Below are 16,247 nucleotides of genomic sequence, written 5' to 3' on the forward strand. Positions count from 1 at the left end.
CTTACATTTCCATGACATTTTAAGTTTGGCAAAGTACTTTCTTCAAAAGTTCCCTTTGAGGTATTCAGTGAAAATATTATTGTCTTCATTTTATAGGTTAGGGGACCAAGGTTCAAAGAAGTCACACAGCTGCTAAGTGGCAGAAATTGGATTCGGAGATCACATTGAGCTAGGAAGTGCCAAAGCTGAAGTGCCCAAAGGTCTCTGAATTCTTTATATTTATATTTCCCACATCCAGCATACCTACATCCATGCTTCAAGTACCTTCTCCTTCTGCCCTCCTATGGAACCCCTCAGCCTATCAGTGAGCTCTTTGAAAAACCTCTATTTGGAGGAAGGTCCAGACCAGCCATCATTAATTCTCTAGACACCTTCTCCCCCACCCCTTCCCAGCTCTATGCTGTTTTTTATCTTACTCAATTTGAATATAAGATCTGTGAAGGCAGGAGCTTCTTTTCTTACTCATATTTATATCCCAAATGCTTGTGCCTGACTTAATAAATATTTATTGATTATTATATTCCTCTTTTGCCATTAATAACAACAATAGCAACAACCACTGTAATAGTTATACCAGATGGGTAGGTAAGTGCTGCAAGGGATAGAGTGCTAGGGCTAGAGTCAGGAAGAGGTGAGTTCAAATCTAGTGTCAGAGTCTTAGTAACTGTGTGACCCTGGGCAACTCACTTAACCTTGTTTGTCTCAGTTTCCTCAGCTGTAAAATGAGATGGAAAAGGAAATAGCAAACCACTGTAAGAAAACACTAAATGGGTCGCAAAGAGATGACTGAACAACAACAAATGTGCCATACCTTGTCTTAAGTGCTTAAAAATATTAACTCATTTAATCTTTACAACAACACTGGAAATAAGTGCTATTATTACCTCCATTTTACAGGTGAGGAAACTGAGGCAGGTGGTAGTTAAGTAAGTTTCCCAGTTAGTACCTGAGGTTGGATTTGAACTCTAGACTTCCTGACTCCAGGTCCATGCTCTTTCCACTGTGTCATGAAGCCTTTCTTTACTCTCTCATTTTGGAATTTAAAGAATAATAACTATTCACATATATCTGTCTACTTTCTTCACCACAACCCTATGAAACAGGAAATGTTTTCTTCTCATAACTGTTTTCATAATAGCTTGTGAATCTGACAGCAAGGAGAGTTCAAGATGTAGGTACAGGCCATCCAGTGACCTTATTTGGTGTTTTGTGGCTAAGATATTGAAGTGATTTGCTATCTCCTTCTCCAGCTCAGTTAGAGAGTTAAGTGACTTGCACAGGTTCACACTGCTAATAATTGACTGAGACCAGTTTTGAACTCAGGAAGGTGTCTTCTTGACTCCAGGCTCAACATTCTAGCCACTATGCCACCTCTACTTAGGTTAGAATTTGACAGCATGGTTTAGTGGAAGGAGAGCTTAATGGGAGGATACAGGTCCTGAGTTTAGATCTCAGTTCTGCTTCTTCGTCAAGGTATAAATTTGAGCAAGTGACTTCAACTCTGTGTACCTCAGTTTTCTTTTTGTAAAATAAAGGATTTAGATTAACTGACCTCTATTGTACTATATACTATAGTCCTATGATCTTATGAGATATTTATAAATCATTTAATATAGTACCACTTGGTAGTTACTTAATAAATACTTGTTTCTTTCTCCACCCTTGTGATCTCATTTCTGTGATTACTCCGATGACCAGCAGAAGATGAAAATCCATATACTATGCCTTAGAATCCCATATGACTCCTCTCACTCCTTTTGAACTCAGATCTTCCTAACTCCAAGACTTGTGCTCACTATCCACTATGTCACCTAGCTGCCCCAACTTCCCTCTTTAAATTAAATTTTAATTAAAATTAAAATTTAATTTAAAAATTAACATTAAATTTTTTTAAATTACATTTTTAAAAAATTTGGGGTTTTGGTTATTATTAATAAACACAAACATTCCAAAATCCAGAAAATAACATAAAGAAGGATTGTACATGGAACTGGGAACTTTACTTAAATACTATTTATTAAAGTGAACAAGGCAGTAATAAGATTACCATGTTCATGTTTCTTCTGAATCTTCTTTGCCTTTCTATAGACCCACCCTTAAAGATCCACCCAATGAGTTGGAGACTTTCCATTGGTTTTTCCTTCTTTATCTTCATGATACCACTGTACCAAGCTATCTTATCCATCTACTGCTTCACTAGCAATTTTGATGCATCAAGGATTAACAAAATGTGATGGAGCAAGTGGCACAAATTAGGTCTTCAAGTTGATGCTTTGAGATTAATTCAGTTTGAAAGAAGGGTGATGGTAGAGATGAGAGATCCCAAGACATAAGTCATAAAAGACCTGGGGAAGAGAGACTCATGAAATTCTCATGGCAGGAATATTGCCGATAGGGAGTCAGGGGCCTGAAGAAGGAGAGTAAACAGGGCAGGGTTGGCCCAGGGAATAGCCCACCTGAGGTGTGACAGGCAACTGAAGGAGAGAAGGAAGTCCCTCAGGGATCTTCCTGTTTTAACTAATTATCCTTGCTTACTATTAGTTGCCACTAAGCTCAGTAGTATAGTTGCCAGTGACTATTCTCTAAATTTTATTACTTTGGGGCAAAGCCCTTATTCTATGACTCTGGACAAGTCAATTAAACTTTCTATTCTCTATTTCCCTCATTTGTAACAGCATGAGGTTGGACTAGAAATCTTCTAAGGTCCCTTCCAGGTTTTTGAGCTGGAACTTTTAGCCTCAATTTCTTTCTCTATAAAAATGGATATACTAAGAGCATCTATTTCCTAGAATTATTGTGTGGGGCAACTAGGTGATGCACCAGCTCTGGAGTGAAGAGGACCTGAGTTCAGATTTGACCTCAGACTTACACAGATTGGGCAAGTCACTTTACCCCAATGCCTTGTAATTACTTAAAAAAAAATAGAATCATCATGAGAATCAAATAATGTATATAAAGCAATTTGCAAGCCTTGAATGTTAACTGCCAACATTATTATTGTTTGAGAGATTCTATGATTCTTCTCCTAGCTGTGACTCTTTGACTATAGATCAGCTCACCTCCTTTTCTGATACTTTACATCCTTGGTGATATCTTTTAGGCCACTTCGATGGTAATGTGCAATATCCCCATTGTCATCTACCCACCATGTCTTTTCCTATTGCTTTTTGGGTTACTTGAAGTCCTTAGTCTTCAGAGATCACATACTCCATGGTTTTCAGGTAATGAGAATCCTAGAGCACCCTATTGGTATTAAACTGAAGGCTTTGGGGGTGGGAGGGTCACTGGGATCACCAAATATGCTGTACAATTTCCCAAATTTAATCCAACTTTGAACTTTTCTTAGGCACTTATCTTAATGGGATCCTCATTATATATCTATCTGTACATAGCATTTCACTTAAAGAGAGACAAGATTTCTTTTTTTTTTCAAGTAATTCTTTTATTTATTTTTTATTTTTTAATTTAATATTTATTCTCATTTTGGACAAATAATGTTTTTTATACATTAATAAAATATTCTTGTTTAAGAGTAAACAAAATACCCTCCCCCCAAAAAATATAGACTCACTTGAGCGATAAAGGGGAGAGAAAAAAATTTAAATTTAAATTTAAAAAATAATAGTAATAATTGTAGGTATCACCAGGTGGCGCAGTGGATGGAGCACCAGCCCTGGAGCCAGGAGCACCCGAGCCCATATCTGGCCCTGTACACCCAACAATTACCCAGCTGTGTGACATGCAAGCCACCCGAGCTCCACTGCCCTGTAAAAACAAAAAAAAAGGGGAAAAATAATAATAGTAGGGGAGGCTGGGTGGTGGATAGAGCACTGGCCCTTGAGCCAGGAGTATCCAGGTCCAAATCCAGCCTCAGACACCCAACAATCACCCTGCTATGCGGCCCCAGGCAGACCACCTAGCCCCATTTTCCCTGTACCCTGCACCCCCCAAAATAATAACAATAACAACAATAATAATAACAATAATAATAATAATAATAATAATAATAATAATAATAATAATAATAATAATAATGCTTCAGTCTGTGTTTCAACACCACCAACTCTGTCATGGGTGGATCACATTCTTTATGATAAGTCCATCACAAAAGTTACTTCCATATTTTTCCACTGTTGTCATTGCTGATTGCAACTCCCTCCTTTCTTATTTCTCCACTACCATGGATATTTTCTCTCTCCTTTCACTCTGACTCTACTGTAGGGTCGCTGAGTGGCGCAGCAGACAGATCCCTGGCTCTGGAGCCAAGAAGCCCTGAGCCCCCATACTACCCCTTAGGCTCAGCATCCACCTGGCCCTATGGTCCCGGACAGGCCTTCCAATCCCAGCCCCTTGCAAGAAGTAAAAAAGAAAATGTGTTATATCTGACCACCCTTCCCCCATGGTCCATCCTCTCCTTCATTCACATCCCCATCCCTTCCCCCTGTCCCCCCTTCTCCTTCTTACTCCAGAGGTCTATACCCCATTAAGTATATATGCTATTTCCTCTCCTAGCCACCTCTGATGAGAGCGAAGATTCCCTCATTCCCCCTAGCCTTCCCCCCTTCTGTATCATTGTAATAGCTCATTGGAATAAAGAAAAATCTTATTATATGAAATATCTTGGCCTATTCCCCCTTTCCTGTTTCTTTCTCCTATTACATTTACTTTTTTTCCTATTGACTCAATTTTTACACCATATTTTATCTTCAAATTCAGCTTTCTCCTGTGCTTCATCTATAGAATCTCCTTCTACCTGCTCTGTTAATTGAGAAGGTTCATATGAGTATTATCAGTGTCATTTTTCTATACAGGAATACATGCAGTTCATCATCATCAAGTCCCTCATATTTTCCCCTTCTCCTCCAATCTCTATGTTTCACCTGAGTCCTGTATTTGAAGATCAAACCTTCTGTTCAGCTCTGGCCATTCCAACAGGAACATTTGAAATTCCCCTGGTTCATTGAAAGTCCATCTTTTTCCCTGGAAAAGGACATTCAGTTTTGCTGGGTAGTTGATTCTCAGTTGCATTCTAAGCTCTTTTGCTTTCCAGTATATTATATTCCAAGCCCTATGAGCTTTTAATGTAGTTGCTGCTAAGTCCTGTGAGATCCTGATTGCAGCTCCATGGTATTTGAATTGTGCCCTTCTGGTTGCTTGTAATATTTTCTCTTTGACTTGGGAGTTCTGGAACTTGGCTATAATATTCCTGGGGGTTGGTTTTTTGGGATCTCTTTCTCAGGGGGATTGGTGGATTCTCTCCATTTCTATTTTTCCCTCTGCTTCTAGGATATCAGGTCAATTTTCCTGTAGTAATTCTTTGAAAATGATGTCAAGGCTCTTTTCCTGATCATGACTTTCAGGTATTCCAATAATTTTTAAATTATCTTTCCTAAATCTGTTTTCCTTATCAGTTTTTTTTTTTTAGATTTTTTCAAGGCAATGGGGTTAAGTGGCTTGCCCAAGGCCATACAGCTAGGTAATTATTCAGTGTCTGAAGTCAGATTTGAACCCAGGGACTCCTGACTCCAAGGTCAGTACTCTATCCACTGCGCCACCTAGCTGCCCCTCAGGTTTTGGTTTTTTTTTAGGTTTTTTGCAAGGCAATGGGGTTAAGTGGCTTGCCCAAGGCCACATGGCTAGGTAATTATTAAGTGTCTGAGACCCGATTTGAACTCAGGTACTCCTGACTCCAGGGATGGTGCTTTAGCCACCGTGCCACCTAGCCACCCCTCAGTTGTTTTTTCAATGAGATGTTTCACATTTTCTTCTAATTTTTCATTCTTTTGGTTTTGAAGTATTGAATCCTGATTTCTCGTAAATTCAGCAATCTCCCTGAGTTCTATTCTTTGTCTGAAGGATTTGTTCTCCTCCGAGAGTTTTCTTATCTCTTTTTCCATCTGGCCAGTCCTGCTTTTTAAAGCATTCTTCTCCTCAATAACTTTTTGAACTGTTTTATCCATTTGACCTAAGCTGGTTTTTAGCATGCTATTTTCTTCAGCATTATTTTGGATTTCCTTGACTAAGCTACTGACTTCATTTTCATGTTTTTCCTGCATCTTTCTCATTTCTTTTCCCAGTTTTTCTTCTAACTCCCTCATTTGATTTTCAAATCTTTTTTGAGCTCTGTCATAGCCTGAGCCCAACTTTTATATTTCTTGGAGTCTTTGGATGCAGGAAGTTGTGCTTCCTCATCTTCAGACTGAGTGTTTTTATCCTTCTTGGACTCACAGGCAAAATATTTCTCAATGGTATTCCTCTTGTTTCTCTGATTGCTTATTTTCCCAGCCTAAGCCTATTTTGGGGGTGCTCCCTGAGCTTTTGGGACACTCCCACAAGTATCTCAGTGTGTGAGGCTCTGTCCTCCCTCCTGGTCTGTGAATAACCATAAGCTTCCCCCTCTGCCATGGGGCTGAGGTGGGGGGGGGCCCTGCTGTTCTATGAGGGTGCCTAGACTGCAGTCAGGATCTGAATGTGGTCAGAAACCCAGAGACCTGTTCCAGGGGCAGAGCTGGGAAGTCTCTTTCCATTCCCCTCCCTAGGTTCAATGGGCTCATGCCCTGGGGGCTCCTACTTACTAGCTCGGCCTGCTTCTGTTTCCTGGATCTGGACTGCCTTGGCCACACTGCTCTCTGTGTGCCCTGAGGGCTGGGCTTAACATACTTGCTCTGGCAGAGGTCCCCCCCATTCCCCCAAGTTGTGCCCAGTGCTCCCTGGGGTGTAGATCAGGAAACTTCCCTGCTGCTGTGAGCTGCGGCTCCCAGCGCCCTGGGGCTGACTCCAGGAGGCTGAAGTTCTTTCGCTCTGGAGGGCCACCCCTCTGGTGGGCTGTCCCTCCAACCCCAGGGAGCAGAGCCTTTCTGCTCTTTTCCAGGTTACCTTGAGTAGGAGAACTGCCTCACTGGGTCCCTCTGTGGGTTCTGTCTCTCGAAAAATTTTAGTTAGAGTCCTTAGTTTGTAAGTTTTATGAGAGAGTGCCTAAGAGACGATCCTCTCTTGTCACCATCTTGGCTCTGCCTGGAGACAAGATTTCTTGAAGATAGACTCTTATTCATCTTTTTACCTTTTGCAGTACAGTGCCCTTAAATATAGCAATGTCCTTAAATGTGATATGCTTGTTGATTGAACAAAGTAAAGAATGGACAGCCCCCATGATGAAGAGATACCTTGGTTATAGTTAGAGATCTAGATGAAAATTGCTTATCATCAGGGTCATTGTTGTTGGTTCTTCTTTCTTGAAGAAGACCAATGACATCACAAGGGTGATGCCTTGACTTGAGAATGAATTGGATTTAAGCGAAGCAGAACTGTACAAAGTCATCAACCTCACTCTTTCCTTCAGAGTCATAGGAGTCCAGTGCAAGACATAAATCAAAAAGACAGATGATGAATCCTCTGTGGACATATACATCCCTAGTGGAAAGCTTGATTGGACAGTGTATCCTTATCATTGAAGTTATAAATACATTCAAGATTTTAATAGATGAGGAGGGGGAGGGATGGTAAAATAAACATATGAAATTGAATCAGAATCCCTTACATTTACCATCATTTCCTTTCTAGTATTGCTGAATATTCTTTTCCAAAAGTACTAGACACATTAAAAGGACTTTGGCTGACCAATTGGGCAAACTCTCTGCCTAACAGATAAGATGTACTAGGCACAGAAGGGACTGAAAGCAGTATATGTAACTATATATAAATTATATGTAACAATTACTTCCCAATTTTTGTGAAAAATTATTATGCAACTCCTCCTGATATTCAGAAAATATTTTCTTACTTATTCTTATAATTTCATAACACATGTTTTAAGAATATAATAATATAATGTAACATACATAAACAGTTGATGATTGATGAAATTCTTAAAATGTTCACATTTGTAACTCTAAAAATAACCACAATAATATTAAGAATATAAGTTAGCCTTGATTTTGGAGCAGTTTCTTAAAAACTTTAATATTATTAGTGACATTGTTACTCACAATTCTTTTTTTAAACAATTATTGAATATTTTATTTTTATAACAACTGTAACCAAAAACTCTTTTTAAAACAAATTAGATGTGAAAATGGAAGTAAAATTTTTTCCATTTGTTTGATAAACTTTTTTTCTGTAGCCATACCATAATAAGAGTTTCAAGTACTTGATAAGATTTTCATCGTTTCAATAAGCTATCACTAGACAAGCTATTTATCTTTCTTGTTCAAATAGAGTAAGACCAAGTATTTATCTGTGACTTGTGAATACTTTTTCTGTCAATACCTAGGATTAGGTTTTAAAGAAAGATGAAAATTTCTCTGTACATCAGTTAAGTGGTCAAGAAGCTAATCCTTACTTTCCTTTGTATTAATTTGCAGAATAAATACTTTTAAATGAAGGAATATATCAGAAATGTTATTTTGTAAATTTATTTTCTGTAACTATTTTTCATAATTACAATTATTTTGTTTGAATGAATGATAAAGCATTTATTAAACATTTACTGTGTTCTAAGTGCTATGCTAAGTGTAAAAATAAATGACAATCTCTGTTCTCAATAAATTTACACTCTAATTATAGTCTAATTTTAAGGGAAAGAAAGATTTAAAAGAAAGATCACCTAGACGGTAGATGAATATTTCTGTATCCAAGCATGAATTAGAGGGTCTTATATTGATTTATTTAGAACACTCAATTTAAAAAAGTATCAAACATATACCAAATATACATATTTCAAGAGGAAATGTTTTGTTAAAAGTTAATTTGCTTTAACTTTAGTATTTTTGCTAAGAAAAAATGGTAATTTCTTCTTTTAACCTAAACATCCTTTGTAATACTCTAGGTCAAAAATAGGGCTATGGATTGGTTAGAGGTTAAGCAAGTTGAGGAACATAAAAGCAATCGAAAATTATATCATTGTAAGAAATGGTAATTGAGAAGGAAAGAGAAGCATGGAAAGACTTAGTGAACTGATGCAATGTAAAGTAAACAGATCCAGATAAACAATACACAAAAAACTATAACAATGTGAATGAACCAAAAGCAATTATAAATCAAAACTGAATGCTGCATAATTATAATGATCAAGTTTGACCCCAAGGGGAGCTATATTAGAAGACACCTCCCTCCCTTTTTTGCAGAAAAGAAAGATGTAAGTGTAGAGCATTGCATATAATAATAGACTTAGTTGATATATTGGTTAGTTTTGCTGAATTGTCTTTTTTATTTGTCATAAGGAATAGCTCTCAGGGTGGGAAATTGAACAACAATTTGGAAAATGAAGGTGATGATGTAAGAGCAGAAGAGACCCTTTTGGTGGGGAAAGCAGTTTGGGTTAAGTGATTTGCACAATTAGTAAATATCTGAGGTCTGATCTGAGCCCTTCACTCTTATGTCCTATCCACTGTACTACATAGCTGCCCTGGACACATTTTTATTTATTTTTTAAATTTATTTTTATTAAAGATATTATTTGAGTTTTACAATTTTCCCCCCAATCTTGCTTCCCTCCCCCGCCATGGAAAGCACTCTGTCAGTCTTTACTTTGTTTCCATGTTGTACCTTGATCCAAATTGGGTGTGATGAGAGAGAAATCATATCCTTAAAGAAGAGAAGAGAAGTGGATACATTTTTAAAATATTATTAATCTGTCTTTTTGGGGGGGTCTTTTTTATTTATTTTTAACATTAATTTTAAAAATGTCAGATTCTATACTCTCTTCCTCTCTATGGCCCCTTTCCCACTCATTGAGAAGGCAAGCAATATAATACTCATTATGCATGTGAAGTCATGCAGAATGTATTTCTATACTAGTCATGTTGCAAAAAAAAAAAACCCAAGAAAAATAAAGTTTAAAAAGTATGCTTCAGTTTTCACTTAGAGTTTATTAGTTCTCTCTCTCTCTCTCTGGAAATAGATAGCATTTTTCTTCATGAGTCCTTTGAAATTGGCTTGGATAAAAATATTGGTCAGAGTAGCTAAGTCTTTCATCATTGATCTTCGTTACAATATTACTGAGGGTTTTTTTTTAACTTATTAAGGCAATGGGGTCAAGTGATTTGCCCAAGGTCACACAGCTAGATAATTATTAAGTGTCTGAGTTGGATTTGAACTCAAGTCCTCCTGACTCCAGGACCGGTGCTCTATCCACTGCACCACCTGGCTGCCCCTACAATATTACTGTTACAGTGTACAATATTCTTCTGGTTCTGCTCATTTCACTTCACATCAATACATATAAATCTTCCTAGATTTTTCTGAAGTCTCCACCCTTTATAGGACAATAGTAATTCATCTCCATCAATTATCACAACTTGTTCAAGCTATTCACTAATTGCTGGGCATATTCAATGTCCAACTCTTTATAATATGGCTATCTTGATGTGACTCAAAGGAGATATTTTTAGATTCTCCTCCTCCCACCCTTCTTCAAGGAGATTTTAAATCCTGATTAAAAAGGAAAGCAGGAAGTTGGAACCAGAGGTTGGTCACTCTGCTTTTCTCAGAGAGAGTGGGTACTGGGCTAGAATTATATTTATTTGTTCCCTTAGACTACTGAGAGAAGTAATTTTAAAGTTCAAACTAAAGTTCTAATTGCTGTTTCTTAATGCCCCAATCTCTAAATCTAAGATTTGTCCCTTTCTCCAGACACCTGTCCCATTATGAAGATATGTAGCAAATAACAAAGAAAACAATTTAAACAAATTGATAGCAAAATAGGATTCAGAGAAAGTATATATTTGAGAATATATTCTAAACAATACAGATTGAAGGATCTCAGCTCTCACTGAGAATGAGATGGGGGAGGGTAGGGAGGGAGAGAGAGAGTTCCAGATTTCACCTAAGGGGGAAAATTCCCCAAAGACCTGATTATAGCAAATTGGGATTAGGAACATGATGGAGGACCATTTCCCTTACATGACCTGAAAAGACATTGGCATTGAAGATCTTGTTTCTATCTAAGCTGGAAGTTAGAACACAGGGTCTTTCTTCTTTCCCACTCACCAATCTGCATTAAAGAGGAGAGATTGCCATACCAATGAATTTGAATCTTAGGTTACAAAAGAAAAGTAATAGAAAATTGTTTTCAATCTACATTTACTTAAGCAAATGAACAAACAAGAACCAATGCTTTGGTCCTAGAGCATCACAGTATTTCCCAGTAATATAAAAGTGCCTTATGTTCTGTCCTTCCCATCATCATGGAATTTTTCAGAGATTTTCTTTTAAGGATTAAACAAAATAATAAAATTAATATTTTTAATAACTTGAAAATCTGAGTGTAGGTCCTCAATAATATTTCTTAATATGGATATTGAAATTGTTCAAATTTCATTTAAGTATTAATATGCAATGAACTAAAGCCATTTGAATATCTATATAACTTCTGACATTAATAAGAAGAGGCAGAGGCACTAATATGTGGCAGGGGACCATCAGGCTGATGATTAAGGAGAGATGATTTGTTTCAGGTCAAAAATGGAGCAAGTCAAAACCCTGCTCATCAGTAGTGAAATTCCCCCCCCCACCGCAGTTTTTTCACTCCATTTCCAGCTAAAGAAAGATAGGGAGATCAGTCTCAAAACCACTACTACCACCACCACCACTACCACCACCACAAAACTTCATCAGTGTCAACATTTTAAACTAGTCCTTGCAACATTTCATCCAGACATTCACTAATCCATCCAATGACATCTAGTGTCATTGGAGTAATCAAATAAAATTATGTTTCACTCTTTTGTTTTCATGAAAATGTGTGGTGATATCATTAATAAACTTGAGTAAAAAAGCTTTCTCAATATGAATTTCTTTAAAATTTATTTATTTTTGTGAGGATTTTTTTCTATACTGACCCCACCCCCATATATACTTAATTCTATCAATCTGTTTTTCTTATCTTTGTTCTCTTTGGTCCCATTTCTACTCAATAATTACCTAAGGAATGTTAGTGATTTTAGGATCCAAAATTACTTAAGTGATTTTAGGATCCAAATCTGGTGACTCCATGATCCTTGATGAATAAAAGAGATTATTGAAATAGTTTTTGTAAAATGTTTCTACTTTTCTTCCATTTGTAGCCTTTTCATTTTCTTGATTTCTTTGGAATATCCTTTGTGCTGAAGTCACCAAGTATCAGAATGTATATTAATTTGATTTGGAAGGTATTAACAAGTTGTTCATGTAATTTCTCTACTAATTCATCCTCAAGAACCAATATCGATGAATAAGTTTTAATTATTTTCATGGTGGTATTTTTGTGAATACTTATCATTAGTACTGTAATTTTTTTTAGGGGCTTAAATTTTAATTAAAAATTACATTACAGTTTAGACAAAAGCCAGGGTGAAATTAGTGTTTAACAATAATTCTAAAACATCACAGTTATACAAAAGAAATAAAAAGGCCTGCAGCGGTCCAAAAAAGCAACTTGTTTTATTGCACCTGGGTGAAATATGCTATTTTTGGTAGCATAATACTCATTGTACCACATAAGGAAAGGAGGGCAACCAACAAGTTACCATTGCTTTACAATCCTAACTCATGTGGGCCCTGTAAATTAAAAAAAAAAAGTATATCTAAACATTCAGCAAAGCTCTTTACAACTGCTAAAGAAGGCTTAACATGCTTTCCTTACAGCAGACTTTAATTCCTGATGCATATAGAAATTCACTTTTTCAGTCTTTCTCCCTTTTTTGCCTGTCCAGCCATCATGGTGGAAGCTCAGCTGTCATCTCATCATCATGTCCTCTCATAAAACATTCAGAATCAAGAGGTTCCTGGCCAAGAAACAGAAGCAGAATCGTCCTATTCCCCAGTGGATTCGGATGAAAACTGGCAATAAGATCAGATACAACTCAAAGAGGAGACACTGGAGAAGGACCAAGCTCGGGTTATAAAGAATGGCCAGGGAAATGAAAGACATTCTACACCAAGACCACCTCCCCCTCCCTACCATTGCACCCATCCATCCACCCATTCATTCATTCATTCATCCATCCATCCATCCATCTATCACTTAAATCGCCTCATTGCCCCCAATAAGAAGTAACTACTACTGCTGCCCCTCCCATTTTGGAAACCTGTCTGCCAAAGTGCAGACGTCAAAGAAAACCCCCAGCAAAGTATTCGACTTGTCTTGCCCTTGAATGTCTTCATCTCTTGCATCCATTCGTTCGGTAAACTGTGTATTGTTATATAGTTTAAATTACTGTTCTCTCCATCTCTGTGTGGCATTTGTCTATTTGAGGTTATGCTTAAGAGGCAGAGATCATCCCGCAACAAGTTATTCCTGTCAAGAAAAACCAAGCTCAAGCCCTGCCTCAAACAAGCCTTCACAATAACCTCTCTGTGTTTTGTTTTGTGTTCTAAGGAGTTAGAAGAGAGCATCTACCTCACATGGTTGTTGTGGGGATCTAAGATTTGCAAGCCTTCAGCGGAAGCCTCCAGTGCTGCTAATCCGAAGCTGTCTCAGCCAGATTATGCGCAGCTGACTGTGTTCATTTCTCTAACTCACAGTCAGAGAAGTAGCCTGTTTGAACCCCTGCTTATTTCACACAATAAGCTGTCTTCGTTCCTTGTTGGGAGGTGGTAAATTAAGTGTTGGCAACTTTCTTAAAAGTTGTCGGTTATTTGTGTGTTTGGGAAAGCCCAACCTTTTTTGTTAGGAACTAGACCTGGTCCAGGTGAATGGCTTCATAATTTTCTGAAGATGCAATTCTGCTAATAAAGGGCTTCTACAAAAAAAAAAAAGAAATTCACTTTTTCAAATATACTGTTCACATGATGCAACATCTGCTAACACCAGAACCATCCAGTGACCTGGTCCACAAAGAGGGCCGGGAAGGGAGGAAAATTCAGTCTAATTTATAAGTGACTTTACAACACGGTACCATGGCTGCCATTTTTCCTTTCATAGTAACTACTCTTGATTTTGTTCATCTACTTCTGGGGACAAGGAAAAGTGACAGTGAGGATAATAACAACAACACTCAATAAGAAAGTAATTCCTTGGTTGCTATATATAAAAAAGGTCTCCCGTCACATTATATATGGCGGGCAAACTGGAACTAACTTCAGGAACCATATAAAAAAAAGGTTGTAAACTCATAGAAAAGATAACTTGTAGCCTGGAAAAATTACAAAATTGATTTCATTTAAACCTTGAGAAACCTACAGAAAACCCAAAGAAACCAGTTACCCCATGGGGCTCTTTGGTGATCAGAGATGTGGTTTTTAAAGTTTAGCCTGAGCAAGTTTGGCCTTCAAGTTTTCTTCAAGTTTGTCCATGAACTCGAATGTATTCAGGTAGTCAGATCGCATCACATTGGGCAAACCTTTAATACAGGCAGCTAAGTCCTTGGTCATGAAACCAGACTCGATGGTCTCAACACAGACTTCTTCCAAAATTGTTGCAAATGTACTGAGCTCTGTATTGTTATCCAGTTTAGCTCGGTGAGCTAAACTTCTGGTCCAGGCAAAAATAGAGGCAATTGTATTAGTGGATGTCTCTTGACCTTTCTGGTGCGTGTGATAGTGACGTGTGACTGTACCATGGGCAGCCTCTGATTCTACTGTCTTGCCATCTGGGCAGATTAGCACACTAGTCATCATTCCCAGAGACCCATAGCCTTGTGCAATGGAGTCAGACTGCACATCACCATCATAATTCTTACAGGCTCATACAAAGCCTCCTTCTGATTTCATGGCTTGGGCTACCATGTCGTCAATGAGTCTATGCTCATACCATATCTTTTTTGGCTTCAAACTGGGATTTGTATTGCTTGTCATATATTTCCTGAAAGATATCTTTAAAACGCCCATCATATTTCTTCAGAATAGTGTGTTTTTGGTACTCATGTACAGAGGCCAGCCTTTAGACAGAGCCATTTGGAAGGAACTGTGTGCAAAATTCTTGATTGACGGGTCAAGATTGAACATTCCCATAGCAACACCACCACAATCTTCAAAATTATGGACCAAATATGTCACTTTTTTGCCCCCTTCATTTGGTGTATAGGTTATCTCCACTTTTCCAGGCCCAGGAACTACAAAGTCAGTTGCTCTGTATTGATCCCCATAAGCATGGTGGCCTATGATGATTGGTTTGACCCAGCCATTCACAAGCCTGGGGATATTTTTGCAGATGATTGCTTCCCTGAAGACGGTCCCACCCAGGATATTTCGGATGGTCCCATTTGGAGATTTCCACATGTTCTTCAATTTGAACTCCTTGACTCTCTTCTCATCAGGGGTGATGGTAGCACAATTAATGCCCACATTGTATTTTTTAATAGCTTCTCCAGCATCAATGGTGACCTGGTCATCTGTTGCATCACAATTCTCTATCCCTAAGTCGTAGCTATGTAGATCCAAATTCACATATGGGAAAATGAGTTTTTCCTTAATCAGCTCCCAAATAACTCGAGTCATCTCATCTCCCTGCATTTCCACCACAGAACCTCCATTGATTTTTTTGGACATGTTGCTTTCAATCTATCTGCGGCCGGGCCAGGAGTGCACAGAAGCTGCCTGTACTGTAATGTTATAAGAAGACCAAATACCCCATGAAATAATGAGTTTGGGGTATATAATAAAACCTATCCCACCAACTACATTTTCTGTCTTTCCAAGGTATACCTGTGATTTATCCTTCCATTTAGCTAAAATTTAATTCTTTCTTCTGTTTTTTTTTTTTGGTATAGCAGTAATGTCAAGCTGGATATGATTCAGTTCTTTCCACAATTTATCTACTTATTGCATCATTAGTGATGTTATCCTCTTTAGCTAAAATTTAATTCTTTCTTCTGGATTTGTCTATGGAAATATTGTCAAACTTGATATGATTCAGTTTTTCCAGCAACATATCTACTCATTACATCATCAATAGCACAAGACTTGTATGTTTATATTGGGGAAGGATTTGTTATTCAGTCTTGCATGATCTTTGTGACCTTGAAGACTTTATTCAAGGGATTTTCTTGGCAAAGATATTGGAGTGATTTCCCATTTTTTTTCCTCCAGTGGACTAAGGCAAAGAGAGGTTAAGTGACTTACCCAGGGTTACATAGTTAATAAATGTCTGAGCTTGAATTTGAATTCAGGGCATTGAGGTGGTACAGTGGATAGAGTGCTAGACCTGGAGTCCCAAGTGACCCGAACAAGTCACTTATTCCTATTTGTCTCAGTTCCTCATCTGTAAAATGAGCTGGAGAAGGAAATGGCAAATCATTCTAGTATCTTTGCCAAGAAAATCCCAAATGGAG

At 37.8% G+C, this 16,247-nt stretch overlaps 1 protein-coding gene and 1 pseudogene across 1 annotated transcript; one reads left to right on the forward strand and one right to left on the reverse strand.

Moving 5' to 3' along the window:
• The first annotated feature begins 12,719 nt into the window (after positions 1 to 12,719).
• LOC141513927 (large ribosomal subunit protein eL39) lies at positions 12,720 to 13,737 on the forward strand. The gene has a single exon (XM_074224243.1). The coding sequence runs from the start codon at positions 12,726 to 12,728 to the stop codon at positions 12,879 to 12,881; it is 156 nt and encodes a 51-aa protein (XP_074080344.1). The 5' UTR covers positions 12,720 to 12,725; the 3' UTR covers positions 12,882 to 13,737.
• Positions 13,738 to 14,161: 424 nt separating this feature from the next.
• LOC141513926 (isocitrate dehydrogenase [NADP] cytoplasmic-like) lies at positions 14,162 to 15,507 on the reverse strand (annotated as a pseudogene).
• Positions 15,508 to 16,247: the final 740 nt, after the last annotated feature.

The sequence above is a fragment of the Macrotis lagotis genome, chromosome 2 (genome assembly GCF_037893015.1).
Source record: "Macrotis lagotis isolate mMagLag1 chromosome 2, bilby.v1.9.chrom.fasta, whole genome shotgun sequence".
NCBI classification, from domain to species: Eukaryota; Metazoa; Chordata; class Mammalia; order Peramelemorphia; family Peramelidae; genus Macrotis; species Macrotis lagotis.